Genomic DNA, 23,759 nt, shown 5'->3' with positions numbered 1-23,759 from the left:
CTCTTCTTGGCTTGATGCCCGAACCCATGACCTGAAGCCTTTTGCCGATATGTCGATCGATAATTCGGCTCGATGTCCCATCTTCTGACATGTTTCTCTCCGGCCCAATATAATTTTTCTTGGTTTTAATTGTCTCTCTCCCTGATCGAAGCTTCCTGCATCACTCAAAATATAGATCCAATAATAAATACTATCAATTAGTTTCATCATCAAAATCCGAGATTCAACTAAATATGTTAATGTTTAAACTTCAAAATGGCATTGTGGTTTTGGCACATGCTTCTGGAGAGAGAGAGAGAGATTACTGGTGTCCTCAAGAAAACATAAAAATGTAAAAAATCGATATTGGATTCAAGCATTCATTTAAACCCATCAAATTAATATACTAATTATTCGTTCAGATCAGACAATGTAATTGATATCCAAACAGATCGATCATTGACTGTCTTGCGGATGAGATCAAAAGCACATCACATGACATTTTAGTTTAGTTCTCCAAGAGGGGTGGAATCAAGTTACAAGTTAAATGAGTCTACTGCATTTGGATTAATTTCACTCTCAGCATCTCTAACTCATTTGATTGTAGATTGGCTTTGTTAGAAGAAGTGTTTTCCCGAGTTTTATATATTTATCATTTGCATTTTATCTTGAATTGTCATCTATGTTTAATATTTATTAATAGTACTTTGCCGTTTGACATTTTCTCAAACCTTACAAACTCAACACACCCCCCGGCGGCTTTTTCACTTTAGACCGGCGACGGCCCGCCCCGGCCCATATAACAAGACCTGGTACTGTTGATTAGATAGCACAACGCGACCGAAGCCCACGAAGCTGGCGGTCGAAACCTCTATCCCTCCATTCCCTTCTGCTGCCTCTCCCACTCCCGCTCTGATGCTGTAAGCAAGAGAGAGAGAGATCTCGGAAAGAATATCAGATCCGCAAGTGCTTTCGACCAATCCCCTGAATTTGATCTGAGAACCTCAGCGCTGCTATATCAAACCGTCGTCGTCGTCGTCGGCGGCAGCAGCAGAAGCAGCGTCATCTCCGCCAGCAGATGCGGATCTTGCAGCTGGGTTTGCTGGTTGCTCTCGCGTCGAGTGTCGCCGCGATCCTCATCTACATCGTCGGACTCTCCAATCCCTGTGAGCCCTCGGTGCTCCGCCACTATAGTTTTCTAGTTCCTAGGGGGCTTGGGTCGGCGGATCTTCATGCCTTTATTCTTCTGTTCTTGTTCCTTTCTTCTTGTTCATTTCTCTTTGCTTCCTTTCTTTGTAGATGATAGGTTTACGGTTACGGATGATGATCGGAGCGCGTTGAGGGCACTGCAGAGTGGCTTTAAGAAATGCGTGGTGAGTGTTATACGTTTCTCCTTATTCATCTACAATATTTTTCTTATTCATCTACGATTACTGTGCGAATTAGTATACAAATTAAGTGGAATTTTACATTTCGAAAATGCAATATTTTCTATGCGTGTCTTCTATTCTTTTTTCCTTGGCTTGAACTTTCTAACTGCAAAAATGTAATATTGTCGTCCTGATTCTGAGATAGCGACAAAATTTTTATTGCTTGATATATAGGAAAGATGCAATTCTGCCTAGATTTTGCTTGATAGTGCTGGAGTTGACTGTGAATTTAGAAATTGTTGTTGAACTGCTAAAACATGTCTCAGATTGATATAACCGCTAAGTCTCAGATTGATGTAACGGCTAAAACTCAAAGTCTCAGATTGATATATCCGCTAAAATTCAAGTCTCAGATTGATGTAACTGCTAAAACTCAAGTCTCAGATTGATGTATCCACTAAAATTCAAGTCTCAGATTGATGTAACCACTAAAACTCAAGTCTCAGAGTGATGTTCATGAAGACAGTTGTATGAAGGTTGACACAAGCCTCTCTACTTATAATTATGCTATAGTATTTGAAGTAAGGATTGAAATTTCGTACCATATCGGTGTATCGAGCTTTGCTCGGTATGGTATGGTACAGCATACTGAGTGATACGTTAGGGTGTACCGAGTGGTATGCCTAAATAAATATATATAATTAATATATAAAATTTTAAAAATATAAAAATTAATATATAAAAATATAAAAAATAATATAAAAATATTTTAAAAAAGACGTATGCAGCCTCGGCGACGTCGCCTCCTTCTCCTCGTTGCTTCCTCTGTGGCATTCGGCGAAGAAGGCAGCAAAGATGTCGAAGGCCGTAGACGTCTCTGGCCTTCGGCGAAGGAGGTTGCAAAGTCGCAAACGAGGCGATGAAGGAGACTGCCTCTTCCGCTGCTCTAGTCGTCGCCTCCCCTGATCCCCACACCTCCAGATCCTCCTCTTTACGACTCTTCTCGTCGTTATCTCTTGGATCAGGATCGTCGAGGGAGGGTGGCACCGAATCGGGAATAAGAAAAGGCATGGAAACAAGTTCATGCCGAGGTTCTCCCAATTCTCCCTCTTCTTTGAACGCCCTCTCCTTCTTCTTCCTTCTTCGACGCTTCTCCCTTAACCTCGCCACAGCCAAGTCGCAGCCAAGCTGATACCACCCGGTAGCAGATGGTAACGGTCAAAATTTCGATCGTTACCGCCCGAAACAGCCCCATATCATCCGATACAGGGCTATATTGAGCAGACTGCTCGGTAACGAGCGGTTTGCGTACCGGTTCACGGGCCGACTAGTAGGACAAAATTGTAAACGTTCGATATGGGGCTGTTTCGGGCGGACTGCCCGGTAGCGAGCGGTTCGTGTACCGGTTCACGAGCTGACTGGTAGGACAAACCTGTAAACATGGTATTTTATGTAATGCTCATGTATGTCCGTGTCTTTTGGTTTATTTATGCTTTGCACAACATGTAGAGGGACGGTTGACGGCTTAACAATCCTAATTTAATTGAGTTTGGTGGTCATTTTAGGCTTGTAGATAAAGGTTGTGTCATATGGACACTTGTGTGAGATTTCGGTCTGTAGTGGATCATTTTGGATCCTTTGTTGTGCGACCATTCAGAGCTTATAAAGTCTGTTTGTAATTTGCATTGGCTATGAAGTGTTTTTTGAAATGATTGCTTGTGAATTCCGAGTGAGGCGCTTTCTCTAACCCGTTTTATCTTTTGTAGGTCCTAAGGGATCATAGGAGGTTTCGGGGAGGCTGACCTTTGCGGACGAACATGTAAGGGTGCCGCACAACTTAGGCAAAACCAGCTAAGTCCGTGACATACCGGTATGTACCGGCTGGTACGGGCGATACGATTCGAAATCGCAAACCTTGATTTGAAGTGTCAGAAATACTGGTGGATGATACTTTGACATAGTTACTAGTTCGAAATTCATAAAAATTTTCTTGAAAATTCACTAATAGAAGCAAACAAAATTTCTTTTGTCTTCTAGAGATATAAATGTGATTAGACATTTTTTTTTACTCTGTATTCCACTGAGGTTGGATCATGGATGTTAGAACTAATTTTTATCCTTGTTGATGTTTCAAATAAGTTACAACACTAGGATTCTATGGTTTGAATGTATTTGTTTGTAAAAAACACACATTCATCGTGGATGGGCCCACTCCTAATAGACCATTCAAATATTGTTATTTATGGATCTAGTCTCTTAGGAGATACAATAGCAACCTCTTCTCATGAAAATTATTAGTCTTCCATCTATTCTTTATGGTTTTTGGCCATGGATACAATAGATGAAAACTTCTCAGGCACAAGTAATTCTGTTGGTTGGATAGCTGCCACTGTACATCGAAAAACAATTTTAGTGATCCTCTATATGAGGTCAATTTATTTTATTAATTCTTGTGTTTGACCCATTATAGGATTGTGATATCGTTGGATGGAGAGAAATAGTTAATTATTGTTACATAAAGCATTATAATTCAGAATTGAGTGGAGGCAGAAAGAGCTTCATAATCTCAGCTGATGGCTGCTTAAGTTGTCATATTATTGTTGCAATCATGGTTGGTAATATAATGTTTGATGTCCAACCCTCTAAGTCTATGCTATGTTAAGATAATAATCCATTAGATGACTAGCTACTATGTGCCTTTGCATGGCTGAATGGTTTTTCTGGCCACCAAGCACAACAAAATCAATAATGAAAAAGCAAAATAAAAAAGGTATGGCTGACCATCCTATTCAACTAACACCATGCCAATTCAAATAACACATATTGTGCGATAAAATTGTTTGTGATACGTATCTATGCTAGGCCTGGTAGGTTCTATGGATGGGAAAAATTACAAGTTTTTGTCCTCCCTACATGTGAGACTACAATGATTGGTAAACACATTAAATTCCATCAGTAAATATGAATGTGGAAGAGAAATTTCAAACCTTTCTCCAAGCTTCATCCAAACAATAAGTGCTTATTACAAACTATCCTTCAGATGGCTTTTAGGCCAATACAACTTAAGCCTCCTTATGCTTCTAAGTGGTTTTTCGTAGCAACTCGTAGTACTTGTTGATATTAGTAAAATAGCAAACGAATATCTTAGAACAATTTGCAGATTCCTGTTATGTTCCATAACTGACCATTATCCTTTGAAAATGCAGGATGCTAAAGGTTTAGGATTGCAAGCTCTGATCAGCCAGGATTATTGTCATGTCACAATTCAGTACCCTAGAGATACAGTGCCAAAGTGGGTGAGTTTGTTTTCTGTATCCAATAATTGAAGTATTTCCTTCATCATCTTTAAACAAGTTGGGAACAAAATTCTGTACCATGTATGAAATATGATTGTGAAGCATTATACAACCTTAGTTGTTCTGCGATAGTCATTTCATTTAAGCAAGTCAAGAAATTGATCCATTAGGAGGTTGTCAAACTTGAAAGGACCATTCAAACTTTCCATCAATGAAACTTTTATTTTGTAAAATATGTTATATTTTTCTTTGTAAATTTTTCCAAGGGGCATGGTTCATTCAATTAGTTCTGTGAAGCTGTTGGTCTTCTTGTCTTACTTGCTCATCCTTGACAGTTTGCTAAACATTTTTGTGCATTTCATAATTTGTTTTTTGATAATAGATTGCTCGTTAAAGAAAAACTTGTTGAACTTTAAAGAATCATAAGAAGAAAAAATGCACTTGTATTTGAACTATTTTGGTCCACTACATGGATCCTTTCGTTCATCTATTGTATAACATCCTCCAGCAATCAAGGACCATTTTCTCATTCAACCATTTATTCTCTTCCTAAATCTGAGTTAACTATCTTACCTTACCTGTGCAAAGAAGCATGCTAGAACCATCTTTAAATTTTTACAGTTCTGTCTTCATATGGTGGTCTCCTTCTTGTCATGGAACCCAAGGAATCAGCCTATTTCTGGTAGATAAACAGTTTTATCATTCTGTGTTTCATTTTCATGCCATTTATCCATCTTAGAGATCCTGTGTGACTTTCATATTTGTTCATAAATAATTTATAATTTAAAATTTAAAAGAACTTATTTTAATGATGATTTTTAGAGGAATATAAATGAGCATATACATGATTTATTTGTTCATCTGAGCTGGTGTTATTTGATATTTTAGCTAGATTATTGAAATCCATCAGTATCTGATATATTTCTAAAATATTGTTATAGAGAGATCCGAAAACTGGAGAACTTGAAGGCTTATCATTTGATTTCAACCTTTGTGAAGCAGTTGCTACATGGGAGCAGGTGAATTTGTCATTTTTGTCAAAAGTAGAGCATCAGAAATTGTTCATCATCCAAGAGAATAAACAAATTATGCTTTTCTGTGATCCACTCAGTAATACTTGGTAACAAGGCTTTGGATCTCAATTCAGTACTGGTCCTGCTTATTGATCGGAATGGTACCATACCATACCATACCATACCAACATTCCTATGAATTAATATGTGCAGGTACCAACCAGATTGGCTGTGTCTAGTTTCTGACACACTCAAACCCTCTTAAACTCGATTTTTCATATAATTCTTTGATAATGAATCAACACGTATGAAAAATCTATTATGAACCATTTTTGAAAAATACAATTCTGAAAATGTTAATATTAGCACATGATATACTGACCCAGGTTAGATTCATGCTGATGTAGCTTATATCCATGCAGGGTTAATCTGGATTTGTTGATCTTAGCCAGATTCGTACAAATATAGCCTATGTATATCTGATCTAGCTTAGATCTACTTGAATGTAGGTTGGGTCTGAAAGGGTCCTGCTTGGATCCATGGTACCCTAGGTCAAATCTACTCTAGATCTATGCAACTGGGATACATATGCATTTTGGCTAGATCTACATAGACCTGATATAAATTTAAGTGTATCTATGCTAGAGTATCATGGATTCGTCAACCATCCTTGTTTAAATAAGATATGTAAGGAAAACAATATATAGATCTAGAGAAGCAAGCAATATCAATCCAAGCATGAATAACACAAAAAAAACACGAATCGAGGCATTAAAAAATCAAATAAGTGGAGAAAAAGCTCAAGTCAAAGATTTTATACCTTAGTTTGGTGTAAAAGGCCTCATTTCCTTGAGATTGAAACTTGAAATCTTTGGGAAAGAAAGCTTCCCAAGAAGAGAACCAATTTGAATGAAAAGTTATAGGGGCTGCTGACCACCTAGTAACAGAGGATCCAAAATGAAAACCAGAAAGTTTGATTAATATTCATGTTTTACTGGGCAGCATGCCCGATATGAACTAGAGTACCGCTTTGTAAGGGGTGGTCCAAATGCCGATGTTAGCTCTGTCAGTAATTACCAACAGCATTAAAAACCTTTCTAGGAAGTTTTAAAATGAAATCAATATATTATAGTTTAGACATGCTGGAAATCCTGTAGGGTATATGTATTTCAGTTCTACTAGGCTTTTTTTTTCCCTTTCCTGGATATATCATCTATTGTGTGTGGTCGAGCTGATAATGGTTTTAGGTATAATGACCTGTGGACAATTTTCTTGCTTCTGGTTCAAATAAATACTTGATAACTTTTTTGTAGGTTCGCAATAGTTCTTCCATACTCACAAAAGAGTTTATTGATGCTTTGCCAAACGGATGGGAGGAATATGCATGGCGCAGGATCAACAAAGGAATACAACTGTGAGTACAATTTGTCCAGCTTGATTCAGCTAAAAAAGCTGTGTTATAGTACATTCTTCATCTTTTCGCCTGTATTAGGTGCTCCAATTGAGGAAAACTTTATTTCAAGAAATTGCTAATGATCACACAAGTGGAACCTTCTCATTTTCTGTTCTAGTGATCGGTGCAAGAATAGGACATTATGCATGGAAAAACTTTCTTTAGTACTTCCAGAAACACCACCTTTTGTGCCCAAGCAATTTGGACGATGTGCTGTTGTTGGTAACTCTGGGGATCTTCTAAAAACAAATTTTGGAAAAGAAATAGATGGCTATGATGCTGTTGTTAGAGAAAATGGAGCTCCCATCCAGGTTTAATGAATACTTCTCCTACTTTGTCACAGTGGTATGTACTTCTCTTATTAGAAGTTTTTCTTTCCCCTCTCCAATATCTCAGAACTACACAAAATATGTTGGTCGGAAAAGTACATTTCGCCTTCTTAATAGAGGATCTGCTAAGGCACTTGACAAAGTTGTAGAATTAGATGGTATGAAATCTGCACCTTTTTTCATGTGTATCTCATTTTATATGTAAATCACTGTGAGTTTTGCATATTGCAGAAACTAAGAGGGAGGTGCTGATCATCAAAACCACTATTCATGACATCATGAATAAAATGATCCGGGTAACTATATCATCCTAAAAATAACTTTGACGTAAATTGTTTTTTCTTTAGAACAGATGCATCTTGTTATGCTAGGCATGTTCATAGCAAGCTAACCTGGTAGCTACAGTATATGAATTAAGGTTTCCAATTTTAGGTACCAAACTGGTGTTGGTCCATGGCCATATTGGTACAGGTCTAGTCCATTCCAGCATATCGGCAGTAGAATGGAATGTATCATGGTACCCATCAGCTGGGGCAGGGAGAGGGTGGGAGGAAGAAGGAAGAGGAAGAAGAGGAGGAAGGGCGATGGATGAAGAGGAGGAAATTAAGAAGAGAATTGGTAGCCAAGAGGGAGGCAATGGGTGGATGGGTGCCGTGGTAAGGCAATGATGCTTAAGCTAGGGAGGCTCACGTTTGGCAAGCCCTAATGGGCATCGGCATTAATAAAAGTTCTTTATTTTCCTTTAAATTCGACCGGACCAGCCGAAATGTGGCGGTCCACATACTGGTTCATGCCCAGTCTGGCTGGTATGGTCGGCCTGGGAAAAATTAAAGTCCTTAAAATGAATCCTTGTATCCTCATGAACCATTTATTATTTGCCATAAATATATTTTCTTTCTGGATAATTCTTTTCTTAAAATGTCATTCATAATAGTGATATTTCTTGTTCTCACCTTACTTGTTACTTGGTTCTTCTATTGCATCAAATGCAAAAAGTTGTGTTTTTATCATTGTCAATTCCTTGGCATGTGCCAGCCATCCTTGATGCTTTGAGAAACAGCCTCAATTTCACTTAAATCATTATTTGTTTATTTTTTACTGTCTCTCAATTTAGCTACTGTTGTTTATATGTACTTTGATAGAGGATCCTAAAACTAACTATACAAAAGGGATCATTGATGGATAGGAAATATTTTTCTACACAAAATAAGAACTTTACTGTAAGCTTCATCAAGAAGTCCAAAAGGAAAAAGGACACTAAGACGCAAGATTCATTGACTACAACATTGGCTTATTTGTTTTTACATTATATTATATGTATATGTCCAAAATTATAAATGCCAAAGTACCTGGACATTTATTTACAATTCCAAACAATGATTTTGATCCTCCAAGGACATTTGCTCTCCCCTAAGTATTAGTCACTCATGAAGATGACCTTTTTATTTGGTTAGCAACATAAAACCTTCATACAAGATATAGTTTCAAAGTCGGAAGCTGATATCTCTAAGTGACCACACCTGTACAGACGGGAAGAGCAATATGAGGTCTTATTATAATAACACATACTGTAGATCTGGCTTCACAAAATGTGACCCTTTAAAATTGATTATGGATTAGTATAATGGGAGTGAATCTCGTATATGATGAGATTGAAATTACGTTTGCAGTTGACAATGACTTCATTGAATCTTGTAAAATTTTAGTACCTTCTTATTATAGTAATAAGGTCCTCCCTTTCATCACAAAAATGGTACCACTACCTCTTTCATCACAAAATGGAACTGGAGAATATTAACAAAATTGGCTTTTTTTAAGATATCATAACATGTGTCTCACCTGGCTAAAAGCATCACTAGGCTTGTCAGTTTGAGTTCCATGACAAGTTAGGGTTAACTAGGTCCAAATTGGCAAATTATTTTAAATAGTGATAATACACAATCGAGTTGGTGTTACAAAAATTTTAAACCTTTGATTAGTGGTGATGAGCACTCTTTCCAAATAGGCTTTCTCACAAACAAAGCTATGTTTATGAAACACTCTTTTCTTGTAAATAATTAAGCAATACATGACAAGAGTTTGGGTTTTATTACCGAGCATTGGATATATCCTTCTAAATAAGTGATCCATTCTTACCAATATTCAATTCCTTTGGAATGTAGAGAAACCATGTATCTTAAGCAAAATGTATCACTGCAACCACAGATTTTATGATAGCAGATGAGGCACTTGTGGAATCCAATAATTATAAACATCTAAAAAAAGAAAGGAAGAATAAGTTTTTCGTCTTTATTCATATGATGAAGAAAGATTTTCCTTATGACTAATCTTCAGATATACTAGATCTATGTTAACCTTTTTTACTTTCTGCGTGTACTATGGTTGAACACATTTATTTATTGACAGGAAATGAAATTTTGTAAGCATAACTCACCTCGTGATAAAGCCTCTAATTGGAGAGTGCTTATCAACATCAGCAGGATGAAGATTTTTCTAACACCAAGTAGACATACCATCACTTTTTTTTATCATGTAGTTCTTTAAGTTTCTCCTAGGATTTTTATATAGTTAATACATGTAAATCAATTAAATAAGTGGATAATACTTTTGCATCTTGCATAAGGAAAGACTCCTCAAGGGAAGCTTCAAGTTGTAGAGGCAATGGCATCAATCAAAATGTCTTTTCCCTAGGGGAATTGGGAGGTTCCACAAGATATGCTTACCGTTCTGCTTCTCCTTCCCCTCATCAAGTTCTCGATAACAGTTGAGAACTCTTCAAGTGGGTTTGCCCTTGAGGTCAAATTTCAACAGCAATTCATCACTTCCTTCCATGACTTGGAAAGTAGTGTTAAGGATAGCCTTACATCCTGATAGAAAAGTGTTCTGATCTAATTCTCCTTTGAAGACGACTCACTCTACCGCGATGTCACGAACGGTCGTCGCGTACTCGCAACAACTTCGTTCAATGAACCGTTCGTCGTTTTTGCATGCTTGAACAGAGACATGACAGCCTATTTTGCCTTGGTTTTGTGTGTTTTTGCTTGTAAAAATACATGTTTGAACAGGTTGCAGTGCATAGTGCGACCGCTCACCGCGCCGGGCCAAAAAGCCCTAAAATGGCTCTATTTTCGCATACCGCGGGCTGTTTTCTGCAGCCCACTGTAGCGTCCGAAATGTCAGCCATCTCAGCACCCTGGAACCCCCCGGGTGGCACAGGGCTGGATGGGGCTTCGGTATATTGTTGGGCGTTGAACAATCTTCACAAGTTCGCATGTTTTCTTGACGGGAACTTGCCTTCACGCCCGGCACCCGGTGAGCAGCTGTTTGTGGACTTGCAGCTGTTCGTTCTAACTTTCTAAAGTCCTTGTTTTCCTCATTTCTCTGTTTTCTCTCATGCACGCAAGGTGCTCGCTGAATTTCTTGTAAAGCTTCCCTCTTCGCGAGACGTCGGGACTTGTCCATCACTCGTTCTTTGAACTAATCAACTTTCTCCTTTACAGGTCCTTCGGGACCTGAGTGAGGTTGCAAATTGGCTGACCTTCGCGGACGCATATCGTAAGGGCGCGTCAAGACTTAGGCAATCCCAGCTAAGTCCGAGAAGTTGGCCCAAGGGTGCTTCGCGACTTAGGGAACACAATCTAAGTTCGCGTCTTGGCTGCAAGGGTGCCTCACGACTTAGGCAATTCTAGCTAAGTCCGTGACATTGTGGTATCAGAGCGGGTAAGCAATTCGAGCAAGCAGCGAAGGAACTTCGCAATTTCGCCATGACAAAGTATCGTGGCGAATCAAGTAGGGCGGGGCAAACTTGACCTTTGCCCCAAGCAGCCGCAGGTGGGCTGCAAATGCAAACTCGCTCTTATGTCGTTGGAGCCGCTTTGGAGGATCGTGGCAGCGAACATGATGAGCGAGAAATTGGCTACTCTCCGCTAGCGGAGGAGGCGCAATCTGGAGCGCCAACTGTGAAGAAGAGCCATAAGGAGAGACTCACAGCGGTGGAAACCCGCTTGGATGTTCTTGAAGCGAGCTTGGAGGAACTCTACCAAGGCCAACAAAGGCTTCTTTGGGTAGAGAGCTCGCAAGAAGAAGCTAAATCCCGAATCGACAAGGTCGAGGCCTTAGTTGATTGACTGTCGGACGACACCAAAGACTCCGTGCAACATCTGCAGGAAGTCGTGGCAGAACTTACTTCCAGGGTGACTATGCTCACAAGGGCACTGAATGCGAGAGGAAGAAATGCCCACGTTACGCCGCCACAAAACTTAAGGGCTCCCGAGCCGCATTGTTATGAAGGTGCTCGAGATGCCAAAGAGATTGAGAATTTCCTGTTCGACATAGAACAATACTTTCGAGCTACGAGGCCTGATTCTGAAGAAACCAAAGTTTCAATAGCAACCATGTATTTGAATGGGGATGCAAAACTTTGGTGGCGAACCCGTTGGGAGGAGATCCAACAAGGTCGGTGTCGGGTGAACATATAAGAGGACTTAAAGCGAGAGTTGAGAACTCAGTTTCTGCTCGAGAACACAGAGTTCGTCGCAAGGAGGAAGTTGAGACAACTACGCCAAAGTACTTCCATCTATGACTATGTGAAGCAATTTTCTGTGCTAATGTTGGACATACAGGACATGTCCGAGAAGGATAAGCTATTCAGCTTCCTCGATGGTTTGAAGCCATGGGCTTAACAAGAACTGCATCGAAGGAATGTCTCCGATGTGATCGGGGCAATTGCTGCCGCAGAAAAGCTCACCGACTTTGTTTCATCTGAGGACCCGGGAAAAAGAAGGCAATCTTCTGGAAACCGCCCTCCAAAATATTCTGGAGGGAAGGAGCTCGGAGGCGAACAGAGGAAGAAGAGTTCCCACAAAGGGCCAAGCTCAAAAGGCAAGGCCCCGAAACCTGGCGGATGCTTCTTGTGCGGAGGGTCGCACATAGTGAGGGAGTGCCCATAGAAACATGCACTCAATGCTTTAACAGCTTCCATCCATCCCCTTAAATCAGATAAGGACAAAGCCGTCGCCCTTAGTTCAAGCAGTTCAGAATCTAGCAGCGACGACGAGGAGTCGTAGGGTCCCCGAATGGGAGCAATACATTTATTAAATGCATTGGGGGGGGTCAAGTGGGGGAGAACTGTTGAATCTCGGATTTTGATGATGAACTAATTGATTGTGTTTAAATGTTTGACTACATTTTGAGTGATACAGGTCTACTCGATCAGGATTAGACAATTAACGCAGGAGGAATTGACATTGCGTCGGAGGAGATCACGTCAGGATATTGGATGGCAGAAGGCTTCGGGCGTCGGGCATCGGGCCAAGAGCGGAATTGCGCCAAGGATATCGGCGTTGTGGAGGTCAACCGCCGATTGGGCAACAAGCCGCAAGAGAGGACGATGCGCCGAAGAATCGGACGAAGCGCCAACCAATGACGTGCCGAGCAACAGAATGTCAATTCGCTTTATAATAATTGTCTAGATCGGAGTAGAGTTTTGGTTTGTGTGTGCAGGATTAACTACGATAACGATGAAGACATAAAGCGAAACAAAGTGCTGGAGTCAAGCGCGAAGGATTCGTTGGGAGTTCGAGAGTTCGACGGAAGTCCGAAGGTTCGTCGGGAATGCTGCCGGAACTAGCCGAGAATGAGTAGGGAGCTTGCCGAAGGGTTTTTCGGAAGCTCGCCGGAAGGTTCGTTGGAAGTTTGCGGAGCTCGCCGAGAAAGATCGGAGCTTACCAAAGAAGCTCGTTGGAACTCGCCAAGATCAAATCGTGAAGTCTAGGAGCTTGCCGGGAGTCCGCAGAATGGTTTCCGAGAGTTTATCGGAAGACCGTCGGAAGTTCGCTGGAAGCTCGCCGGAAGAAGTCTTGACTTGCGGACTTTGTAATAGCTTAGAAAATGTTTTTAAATTCGTAGTTAGCACGTTAATTAGGGTTAGGATTAGGTGTTAATCCTATAACCCAAGTAGGGGCCAATTGGGCCCAAGTTCGGACTAGTTTGGGGCAAGATTGAAGCCTAACTAGTGGGCTGAAAACACTATAGGCGGTGGCACCGCCTGGGCTGGGCGGTGGCACCGCCCAGTGCCCGAGAGCTAGGCGGTGACACCTCCTGGCTGGGCGGTGGCACCTCCAACAGCGGGAACCCAAAGAGAATTCAAATTTTGAAGCCCAAATTTGAATCCTCTTGAGGCCTATAAATACCCCTCAAATCTCAGCTGAGAGAACAACTTTTTGAGCAGCAAGTGTTTGAGAGAAAGGCCTTAGAAAAGTGTTAGCTTGTCTTGTTTTCAATTTGCTAGTGTTCACCTCCTTCTTTCTTTCTGAAAATCTGTAAGAGAGTGAACCGCTTGTAAAAGTTGTAAGAGGGGTATTCACCCTTCACTTTCAAGAGATTTGCTAGTGGAAGGTGGGAGCCTCATCGAAGAGGGGCCTCGCAAGTGGATGTAGGTCATTTGACCGAACCACTCTAAATCGGCGTAATCTCTGGTTTACATTTCATTATTGTCATTTACATTACTGCAAATATTCTTATTGCTTTAGTTCCTTATTACCCTTGCTGCGCAACTTTAAGAATACGCTTTCAAGTTAAACTTTTCAAGTTCCGTTCTTATCGTACGAAAGATTTTTTTAAAACCGAAGTTTTAATCCGCTGCACTAATTCACCCCCCCCTCTTAGTGCCGCTTCGATCTTAACAATTGGTATCAGAGCCACGTTTTTCTACCTTGGTTTAACACCCAAATAGAAATGACTCTTTATGGCTTTCAAGAGGGTCATTCTCTCATTCGTCCTCCCTTTTTCAATGGGATGGACTACACTTATTGGAAAGCTCGAATGAGAGTTTTCTTACTTTCTTTGGATTTGAATTTATGGCACATAGTCGAAAATGGATTTGAAATGTCTTCTCTCCCAATGAATCATTGGAATGATTTGGAGAAGAAGATGTTTTCTCTAAATGCAAAGGCTATGAATGCCTTATATTGTGCACTTGACAAAAATGAATTTAATCGTGTTTCGATGTGTGACTCGGCTTTTGATATTTGGAGAACTCTAGAGGTCACTTATGAAGGCACTAGCCGAGTGAAAGAGTCCAAAATCAATATTCTTGTGCATTCTTACGAACTTTTCCGGATGAAACCAAGTGAGTTCATCGGAGACATGTACACCCGGTTCACGGATGTCATCAATGGACTCAAAGCTCTTGGTAAAAGTTTTTCTAATTTTGAACTAGTCACTAAAATCTTAAGATCCCTTCCAAAAAGTTGGGATCCAAAAGTTACGGCCATTCAAGAGGCCAAGGACCTTAAAACATTCCCTCTTGAAGAACTTATTGGGTCTCTAATGACCTACGAAATGAACAATGTGACAAAAAAGAAACTCGAGAATAACCTTCCAAATGATAGGAAGGATTTGGGACATAGAACACATGAATACCACTCGAGCATAAGCTCAAGTGATGGTGAACTTAAACTACAAATGAAACAAAAATTAAAAAGCAAAAAGAATGGAACTACTTGCTTTGAACGCAAGAAGAATAAAAGTTGGGATGAATTGAGCTCTTCCGAAGACGATGAGAAAATCAAGAAAGGCGAGGTGGCAAATTATGCCTCACCCTCTTACAACAATGAGGTAATCAAAATCCCACTAATTTATTTCGATATTACATAATACTTTCTTGAGTTATTTTTAATTTAGTTTAGGATTAATTTTCTTGAAAATTGCATGTGTTATGTTAATGCAGTAAAATGTTAGATATAAATCTAATGCTTATACACCTAGTAAGATTAATCTTATATATGTGATTGAGAAGCAAGAATTTGTATTTTGACGATTTCCATATTGATTTTCAATGACGATGCATGACTTTTGAATGGAAGGCTTGATGATTTTTTTTTAAACTTTGTCTTTGGTTTTCAAACATGATGTATGGTTTTGACATATGAACAAAATTTGAGCATGCTAAGATAAAGTTAATCATATAAATTAAAACTAAAGAAGTTTTAGTTATCTATAAGAATCATTCAAAATTATGTTCAATAAAAATGCAAAATGATGGAATGAAAATATTAAATGTTTTAATACCATTTTATGTATGAGATTTTAAAAGTTATACATAATGATCTTGATGGTTGTTATGAAGAAATTTGTTTTTCGATCCTAAATGATTGATGATATATATATATTTTTTGGCACAAAAAGGACAAAGGCATACTTATATGAAACAACTAAATAGATAAAAGTATTTTTCTTGAAAATTCTTGGTTTGATGAATCTATTTTATCATCTTTTTATGAATATCTTGAAAATGATTTTGATTTGATGATTTGAATTTAAATGAGCTTTATCTTGATTTTTCGAGATTTATAACTTGAGATTTACTCTATAAAAATCAAGATCTTGTATCCTCAATGTTCCTTTTTAGCATCTATTATCCAAATGAATTATGATTGGTATCATTGCTATATTTCTTCTTATCGTGCACTAAAGAGAAAATTTTTCTAAATGAATCGTGATATTTCGGAACCACAATTCTTTTTATGATTCATAATGAATTGAGAAATTTTATATGCTTGAATTAATATCTTATTCTAAGATTGAATGAATTTTATCTATATCATGATCTCCTAAGATTTTTTCTTGATTATTTAAGAGGAGATTTTTCAAAACAAAACGTGTCTTCTATTATTATCTTTTCATGATATGATTTTCATGCAATTCCTTGTACTCATGAAATATTTATCTCATCACCCAATAACTCTTCTTGATATTCCTTATGTGATGAAACAAAATAATGCATGAAATTCAAATAAGAAGTTAATGATCATGCATGATAGGATGTAATGAATTTTGACATTTAGATACTATCATTTGAATAGCTATGATCATGTTGCCAAAATGATTTATCATGAATGCTTGAATATCATGTATGATATGCCGATATTGATGATTGATTTATTTGTATCATGCATGAAAAATAAAAGATATAGTTTTGAAATTGTGCATGTTCGAATTTGAAAATATGATGATGCATAATGATTAAATTGTGCAATGAAAATATTAAACATTTTGAAACCATGTTTTAGTGTCATGCATAATGATCATGCTTAATAAATTTCGAAATTATGGATGATGAATCTTTTACGATTTATGGATCATTGATTTTTACCATAATCAAAGTACCTTATTGATTTTTGTTGTAATAAATCTTACTCTTTCGGTTTTAAACATGATAAATGTTTTTATTTGGTATAAATGAAACAAAATCATATGTTTTGAAATAATCGAAAAGAGGATAACATTCTTGAAAATTATTTTGCTCAATCTTATTGATTTTGATGAATCCATTTGTATCATCTTTGTGAATCTCTTGGATTTTGATAATGATTTTGATGATTTAAATTTGAATAATTTTTTATTGAAATCATGATCTTGATCTCTTGAAATTCATAACATGAAATCCTTTATGAATCAACATTTTCTTTTCTATTTAAAAGGAGATTTGTCGAAATGTTTCATAGTCTTTTAGTATTCATAATCTTGACAATTATGTTTTGAAACTTTATGTAAACCAAGAATGTTCATCATGATTCTCTCTTTGAATATTTAAAGAGGAGAATTTTCTAGATGGTTCATGATTTTGATGATTGAATATTTGATATGCATGAATTGAGATCTTGCTCTCCTACCACTCTTTTTGCTATTCACCAAAAGGAAGACTAATTCTAATAAACCATGATATGCTATATGAATTTTATTGTATTCATGTAGTAAGATCTCATCACTAATTTTTGTTTATATTCCTTCATGTGATGATATGAATGTATGAAACACTTATGATATGATTTTTTATACAATTCCATGTATTCGTGAAATATTAATCTCATCACCCAATTAATTCCTCTTGATACTCCTAATGTGATGAAGTGAAATTATGCATGAAATACAAATGGGGATAAGTTTTTGGTAGGATATAATTTGACAAATTGATACCATCATGATATGAAACATTTATGATTTGCAATGATATATGCAATACTTGTGCTTTCTAATTATGATGTGATGTATTACATATGATGTAAATCATGATTTAAAATACTATGAGTTGTTGCTAAAATGATGTATTATAAATATTGATTTAATGTTTTGTATCATGAATACTCTAAATGATGAATATTTGATATCATGATCAAAATGTTGACAAATAGTTAAAAATTTTAGTATCATGTATGATATCCTTATAATGTTGATCGATTTATTCAATATCATGCATGAATGAATATAAGGTTTTTGAAAATGTGCATATTCTAATTTGAAAATATGATGATGCACAATTAAGATTGATACTTACCTTTGTCATAATTGATGTAATGGGTCTTCCCTTCTTTTTGACAATGACAAAGGGGGAGATAGCTTGCTTGCACAAGTCAAGAAGATACAAAAACTTGATTGCTTGCTTGCCTATCTTAAGTAGCAAAGATTGCTAACTTGCTTATTTCAAGAAGCAAAAGTTGTCTTCTTGAACATCATTATCTTGCCCATCTCAAGAAGCAAGACTTGCAACCTGCACATTGCAATAGGAAGTAAGAATCGATAGCTTACACACTTCAACAAGAAAGCTATCTTGTATTTGCTTTTGAAATTTTTACTAGCTTGTATGTTACAAAACTTGCTCACTTTTTCAAATACTTTGCTAGCTTGCACTTTGTAAAGGAAGCAAAAATAACACTTCTCAAAAGAGAAGAAAAACTTACTGTATTGAACATCTTTAATATGCTAGCTAGCATGATGTACAATTTGCTATTTTGAATATTACAAAGAAATACTATCATGCACATTGCAAAGAAAAGCAAAGTGCAATCTTGCACAAGAAGCAAGTGTTGAATTGCCATGATTGAACTTAAGAATCTTGCTATACTTTTGTGCTTATATGTTGTGATGAAAATCTAGCTTTATGTTGCAAAAACTTGCATATCTTTTAAAATAGCTAGAGCTACTTCTCCTTTTTGTTGATGACATAGGGGGAGAAGTATATTGATGACTTCATGCATTGAATTAAATATTTTATATATTTGCATGATAGTTTAAATGTTTTTCATAATATGTGATGAATGTTACTTGGATTTGGGATAATCCAAGTGTTTTATCAATGGCATATTGATAGGGGGAGTTTAGTTAAACTCCGGGGAGTCAAGGTTAACTCCGTTAGTCATCAATTAGTTGTCATCATCAAAAAGGGGGAGATTGTTGAATCTCGGATTTTGATGATGAACTAATTGATTGTGTTTAAATGTTTGACTACATTTTGAGTGATACAGGTCTACTCGATCAGGATTAGACAATTAACGCAGGAGGAATTGACATTGCGTCGGAGGAGATCACGTCAGGATATTGGATGGCAGAAGGCTTCGGGCGTCGGGCATCGGGCCAAGAGCGGAATTGCGCCAAGGATATCGGCGTTGTGGAGGTCAACCGCCGATTGGGCAACAAGCCGCAAGAGAGGACGATGCGCCGAAGAATCGGACGAAGCGCCAACCAATGACGTGCCGAGCAACAGAATGTCAATTCGCTTTATAATAATTGTCTAGATCGGAGTAGAGTTTTGGTTTGTGTGTGCAGGATTAACTACGATAACGATGAAGACATAAAGCGAAACAAAGTGCTGGAGTCAAGCGCGAAGGATTCGTTGGGAGTTCGAGAGTTCGACGGAAGTCCGAAGGTTCGTCGGGAATGCTGCCGGAACTAGCCGAGAATGAGTAGGGAGCTTGCCGAAGGGTTTTTCGGAAGCTCGCCGGAAGGTTCGTTGGAAGTTTGCGGAGCTCGCCGAGAAAGATCGGAGCTTACCAAAGAAGCTCGTTGGAACTCGCCAAGATCAAATCGTGAAGTCTAGGAGCTTGCCGGGAGTCCGCAGAATGGTTTCCGAGAGTTTATCGGAAGACCGTCGGAAGTTCGCTGGAAGCTCGCCGGAAGAAGTCTTGACTTGCGGACTTTGTAATAGCTTAGAAAATGTTTTTAAATTCGTAGTTAGCACGTTAATTAGGGTTAGGATTAAGTGTTAATCCTATAACCCAAGTAGGGGCCAATTGGGCCCAAGTTCGGACTAGTTTGGGGCAAGATTGAAGCCTAACTAGTGGGCTGAAAACACTATAGGCGGTGGCACCGCCTGGGCTGGGCGGTGGCACCGCCCAGTGCCCGAGAGCTAGGCGGTGACACCTCCTGGCTGGGCGGTGGCACCTCCAACAGCGGGAACCCAAAGAGAATTCAAATTTTGAAGCCCAAATTTGAATCCTCTTGAGGCCTATAAATACCCCTCAAATCTCAGCTGAGAGAACAACTTTTTGAGCAGCAAGTGTTTGAGAGAAAGGCCTTAGAAAAGTGTTAGCTTGTCTTGTTTTCAATTTGCTAGTGTTCACCTCCTTCTTTCTTTCTGAAAATCTGTAAGAGAGTGAACCGCTTGTAAAAGTTGTAAGAGGGGTATTCACCCTTCACTTTCAAGAGATTTGCTAGTGGAAGGTGGGAGCCTCATCGAAGAGGGGCCTCGCAAGTGGATGTAGGTCATTTGACCGAACCACTCTAAATCGGCGTAATCTCTGGTTTGCATTTCATTATTGTCATTTACATTACTGCAAATATTCTTATTGCTTTAGTTCCTTATTACCCTTGCTGCGCAACTTTAAGAATACGCTTTCAAGTTAAACTTTTCAAGTTCCGTTCTTATCGTACGAAAGATTTTTTTAAAACCGAAGTTTTAATCCGCTGCACTAATTCACCCCCCCCTCTTAGTGCCGCTTCGATCTTAACAAGAACATGAAGGAAAAGCCATTGAATGCAGGGAGTAGTGAGCTGATGTATGTGGACATTAAGCTCAATGGCCAAACACCCCGTGCAATGGTGGATACGGGCGCTACCCATAACTTTATTGCTGATCGAGAAGCAAAAGCGACTTAGGCTGATATTGGAGAAGAACCCAAGTCGAATGAAGGCGGTGAACTTGGAGGCCAAGCGAATCTCCGGGTTGGCAAAGGGAGTTCCCATCAAGATCGGAACGTGGAGCGGGAGTACTAACATGATGACGGTGCTATTGGACGACTTCCAAGTGATTCTTGGAATGGAATTCATGTACGCAACGAAGGCAGTGCCATTGCCGTTCCTAAACTCCCTATCTATGATGGAAGGTGACGACCCCTATGTGGTTCCTGTCTCTCAAAGGGGAACCAGGGTACTGCAACAGATATCGGCATTACAACTAAAGAAAGGGGTACGAAAAGACGAATTAACATTCTTGGCTGCTATAAAGCCAGAGCCACTCGACGAGAAGGCCATTCATGAACCTGCTGTGGTGGATAACGTGCTGAAGAAGTTCATAGACGTTATGCCACCTGAGTTGCCGAAGACTTTACCGCCACGCAGAGGCGTGGATCATCATATCGAGCTGGAGCCATGAGTGAAGCCTCCAACGAGACCACTATACTGCATGCCCCCTCTTGAGTTGGCAGAACTCAGAAAGCAGTTAGATGAACTGCTAAGCAGTGGTCTCATCCGTAGTTCTAAAGCACCATTCGGAGCTCCAGTTCTCTTCTAAAAGAAACAAGATGGGAGCCTCCGACTATACGTCGATTATCGAGCCCTCAACAAAGTGACGGTGAAGAACAAGTATCCAATCCCACTCTTCGCGAACTTGTTCGACCAATTGGGCAAGGCCAAGTATTTCTCCAAACTCGACCTCCGGTCATGATACTGGCAGGTGCGCATTGCTGAAGGCGACGAAGCGAAGACTACCTGTATGTCCAGGTATGGAGCGTTTGAGTTCTTGGTGATGCCTTTCGGCTTAACCATCGCTCCGGCCACGTTCTGCACTCTTATGAACCAATTATTCAAAGATTATTTGGATAAGTTTGTGGTCGTCTACTTGGACGATATCGTCGTCTACAACCAAACGCTCGAGGAGCATATCGAGCACCTTCGGATAATTTTCAAAGTTCTCAAGGAGAACACTTTGTTCGTGAAGAGGGAGAAGTGCTTCTTTGCTCAAACGAAGATCGTGTGTTTGGGGCATCGAATCGGTGATGGCTCCATTCGGATGGACCAATCAAAGGTGCAAGCAATTGCGGAATGGCGAACTCTAAAGAAGGTGCTAGAGTTGAGATCCTTCCTTGGTTTCGTCAACTACTATCGACGCTTCATAGCGGGGTATTCGAAGCGTGCAACTCTACTAACGGAGTTACTGAAGGAGCAACCTTGGAGGCGGTCTGACAAATGTGAAGCTGCATTCCTAGATCTGAAGGCTGCTGTGTTGGAAGAACCGGTGCTCAAGTTGCCGGACTATGGGGAGCCCTTCGAAGTCCATACAGATGTTTCAAACTTCGCTATTGGGGGAGTACTCATGCAGGAGGGTCATCCGGTGGCCTACGAGAGCCGCAAGCTCAACGAGATCGAGCGGCGGTATCCGGTGCATGAGAAGGAGATGACAGCGGTGGTCCACTATCTATGAGTTTGGTGGCACTACCTTCTGGGATCGCGATTTGTGTTGAGGACAGACAACATCGCTTTGAGCTATTTCTAAACTCAGAAGAAACTCTCCCCAAAGCAAGCACAATGGCAGGACTTCCTGGCTGAGTTTGATATGACAATGGAGTACAAGCCCGGAAAAGTAAATGTCGTGGTCGATGCATTGAGCCTGAAGGTGGAGCGAGTGAACGCCATACAATTGGAGGGCAGAGGCCAAGCAAGTCAGTTGCACTCTAACTTCCTTTCTAGGATCAGGGATGGACTGTATAGTGATCCCCAGGCAGTAACCCTATTGTAGCTCATCAAAGAAGGCAAGACATGACGATTTTGGGTCCAGGAGGGACTCGTTTACACAAAAGAGAATAGGGTTTATGTTTCTCGAGTGGACAATTTAAGGCATGAACTCTTAAGAGAGTGTCACAATTCCCTTTGGGTTGGACATCCGAGCATTCATAGAACCTTGGCTCTCGTGGAGAGGGCCTTCTACTGGCCAAAGATGGGGACAGATGTGGAGGAGTATATTCGAATGTGCCTCACTTGCCAACAAGACAAGGTGGAGCAGCGGAAGCCGGTGGGGCTTTTGGAGCTGTTGCCCGTACCAGAAAGGCCGTGAGAGAGCATTTCCTTGGACTTCTTATTAAGCTTGCCGACAGTAGGGGGACTGGGATCGATACTCGTAATGGTCGATCGATTTTCAAAGTTTGCAACTTTCATTGCTGCGCCCCTACACTGTTCAGCAGAGGAGACGGCTAAGCTGACGATGAAGAATGTGGTGAAGTATTGGGGAGTCCTGTACAATATTATCAGTGATTGAGACGCTTGGTTCCTGGGACGATTCTGGACTGAGCTATTCAAATTGTTGGGGTCTAAGTTATACTTCTCCACAAGCCTCCACCTCTAGACAGATGGCCAAACCGAAAGGATAAACTCGCTCTTGGAGCAATATCTTCGGCACTACATGAGTGCCAACCAATGAGATTGGGTGAAGCTGTTGGACATGGCCCAATTCTCCTACAGCTTGCAGTGGAGCTCTGCGTCCAACAAGAGCCCCTTAGAGATCATTACAGGACAATAACCGTCGACTCCTCACACCCTAGCTATTGGATACACTGGGAGTAGTCCGTCAGCATATCACTTTGCCAAAGAATGACACCGAAATACAGATATTGCGCGGGCTTACTTGGAAAAGGCTGCCAAAAAGATGAAGAAGTAGGTCGACTTCGGAAGGCGACCGCAAGAGTTCAAAGTCGGCGATTTGGTGTTGGTGAAACTCCAACCAGCATCACTCCAATTCTTTAGGAACAAAGTACACAAAGGATTGGTGCGCAAGTATGAAGGGCCCTTCCTAATTATCAATAGGGTGGGCAACGTCTCCTACAGGTTGCAGCTGCCGGCGTGTCTCAAAATTCATAATGTTTTTCACGCTAGCAACTCGAAAGCCTTCAACTCAGATCCATAAGATGCTTCCCGAAGTGTTCTAACTCGGCTACCCCCCACCAGAGCCTCCTACGAGAAGCGAGTTGAAACCATTCTGGCGGATCGCAAGATAAAGCTACCCAATGGAGCTGAGTAGACCGAGTACTTGGTGAAGTGGCGAAAACTTCCCTGAACTGAAGCCAGTTGGGAGCCCGAAGACGCCCTACGACATGAAGAAGCAATTATCAACAACTACCAACAAGCGTCGACGAGGGCGTCGACAGTTTAAGTGGGGGAGAATGCACGAACGGTCGTCGCGCACTCGCAACAACTTCGTTCAACGAACCGTTCATCGCTTTTGCATGCTTGAATAGAGACATGGTAGCCTGTTTTGCCTTGGTTTTGTGTAT

The 23,759-nt window shown here is 39.9% G+C and overlaps 1 protein-coding gene across 1 annotated transcript in view; it reads left to right on the top strand.

Moving 5' to 3' along the window:
• The first annotated feature begins 813 nt into the window (after positions 1–813).
• Positions 814–23,759, top strand: part of LOC135676584 (sialyltransferase-like protein 4) — a 33,148-nt gene continuing 10,202 nt past the window's right edge. The window contains exons 1-8 of the mRNA XM_065187916.1: positions 814–1,145; positions 1,279–1,352; positions 4,556–4,645; positions 5,587–5,664; positions 6,972–7,072; positions 7,230–7,422; positions 7,508–7,598; positions 7,672–7,736. Of these exons, the coding sequence (XP_065043988.1) occupies positions 1,058–1,145; positions 1,279–1,352; positions 4,556–4,645; positions 5,587–5,664; positions 6,972–7,072; positions 7,230–7,422; positions 7,508–7,598; positions 7,672–7,736 (780 nt within the window). The 5' untranslated portion in view covers positions 814–1,057. The remainder of the gene's footprint in view (positions 1,146–1,278; positions 1,353–4,555; positions 4,646–5,586; positions 5,665–6,971; positions 7,073–7,229; positions 7,423–7,507; positions 7,599–7,671; positions 7,737–23,759) is intronic.

Source organism: Musa acuminata, chromosome BXJ1-6, assembly GCF_036884655.1.
Source record: "Musa acuminata AAA Group cultivar baxijiao chromosome BXJ1-6, Cavendish_Baxijiao_AAA, whole genome shotgun sequence".
NCBI classification, from domain to species: Eukaryota; Viridiplantae; Streptophyta; class Magnoliopsida; order Zingiberales; family Musaceae; genus Musa; species Musa acuminata.
Note: the sequence above shows the minus strand (reverse complement) of the source record. Positions and strands in the feature narration are given on the sequence as shown.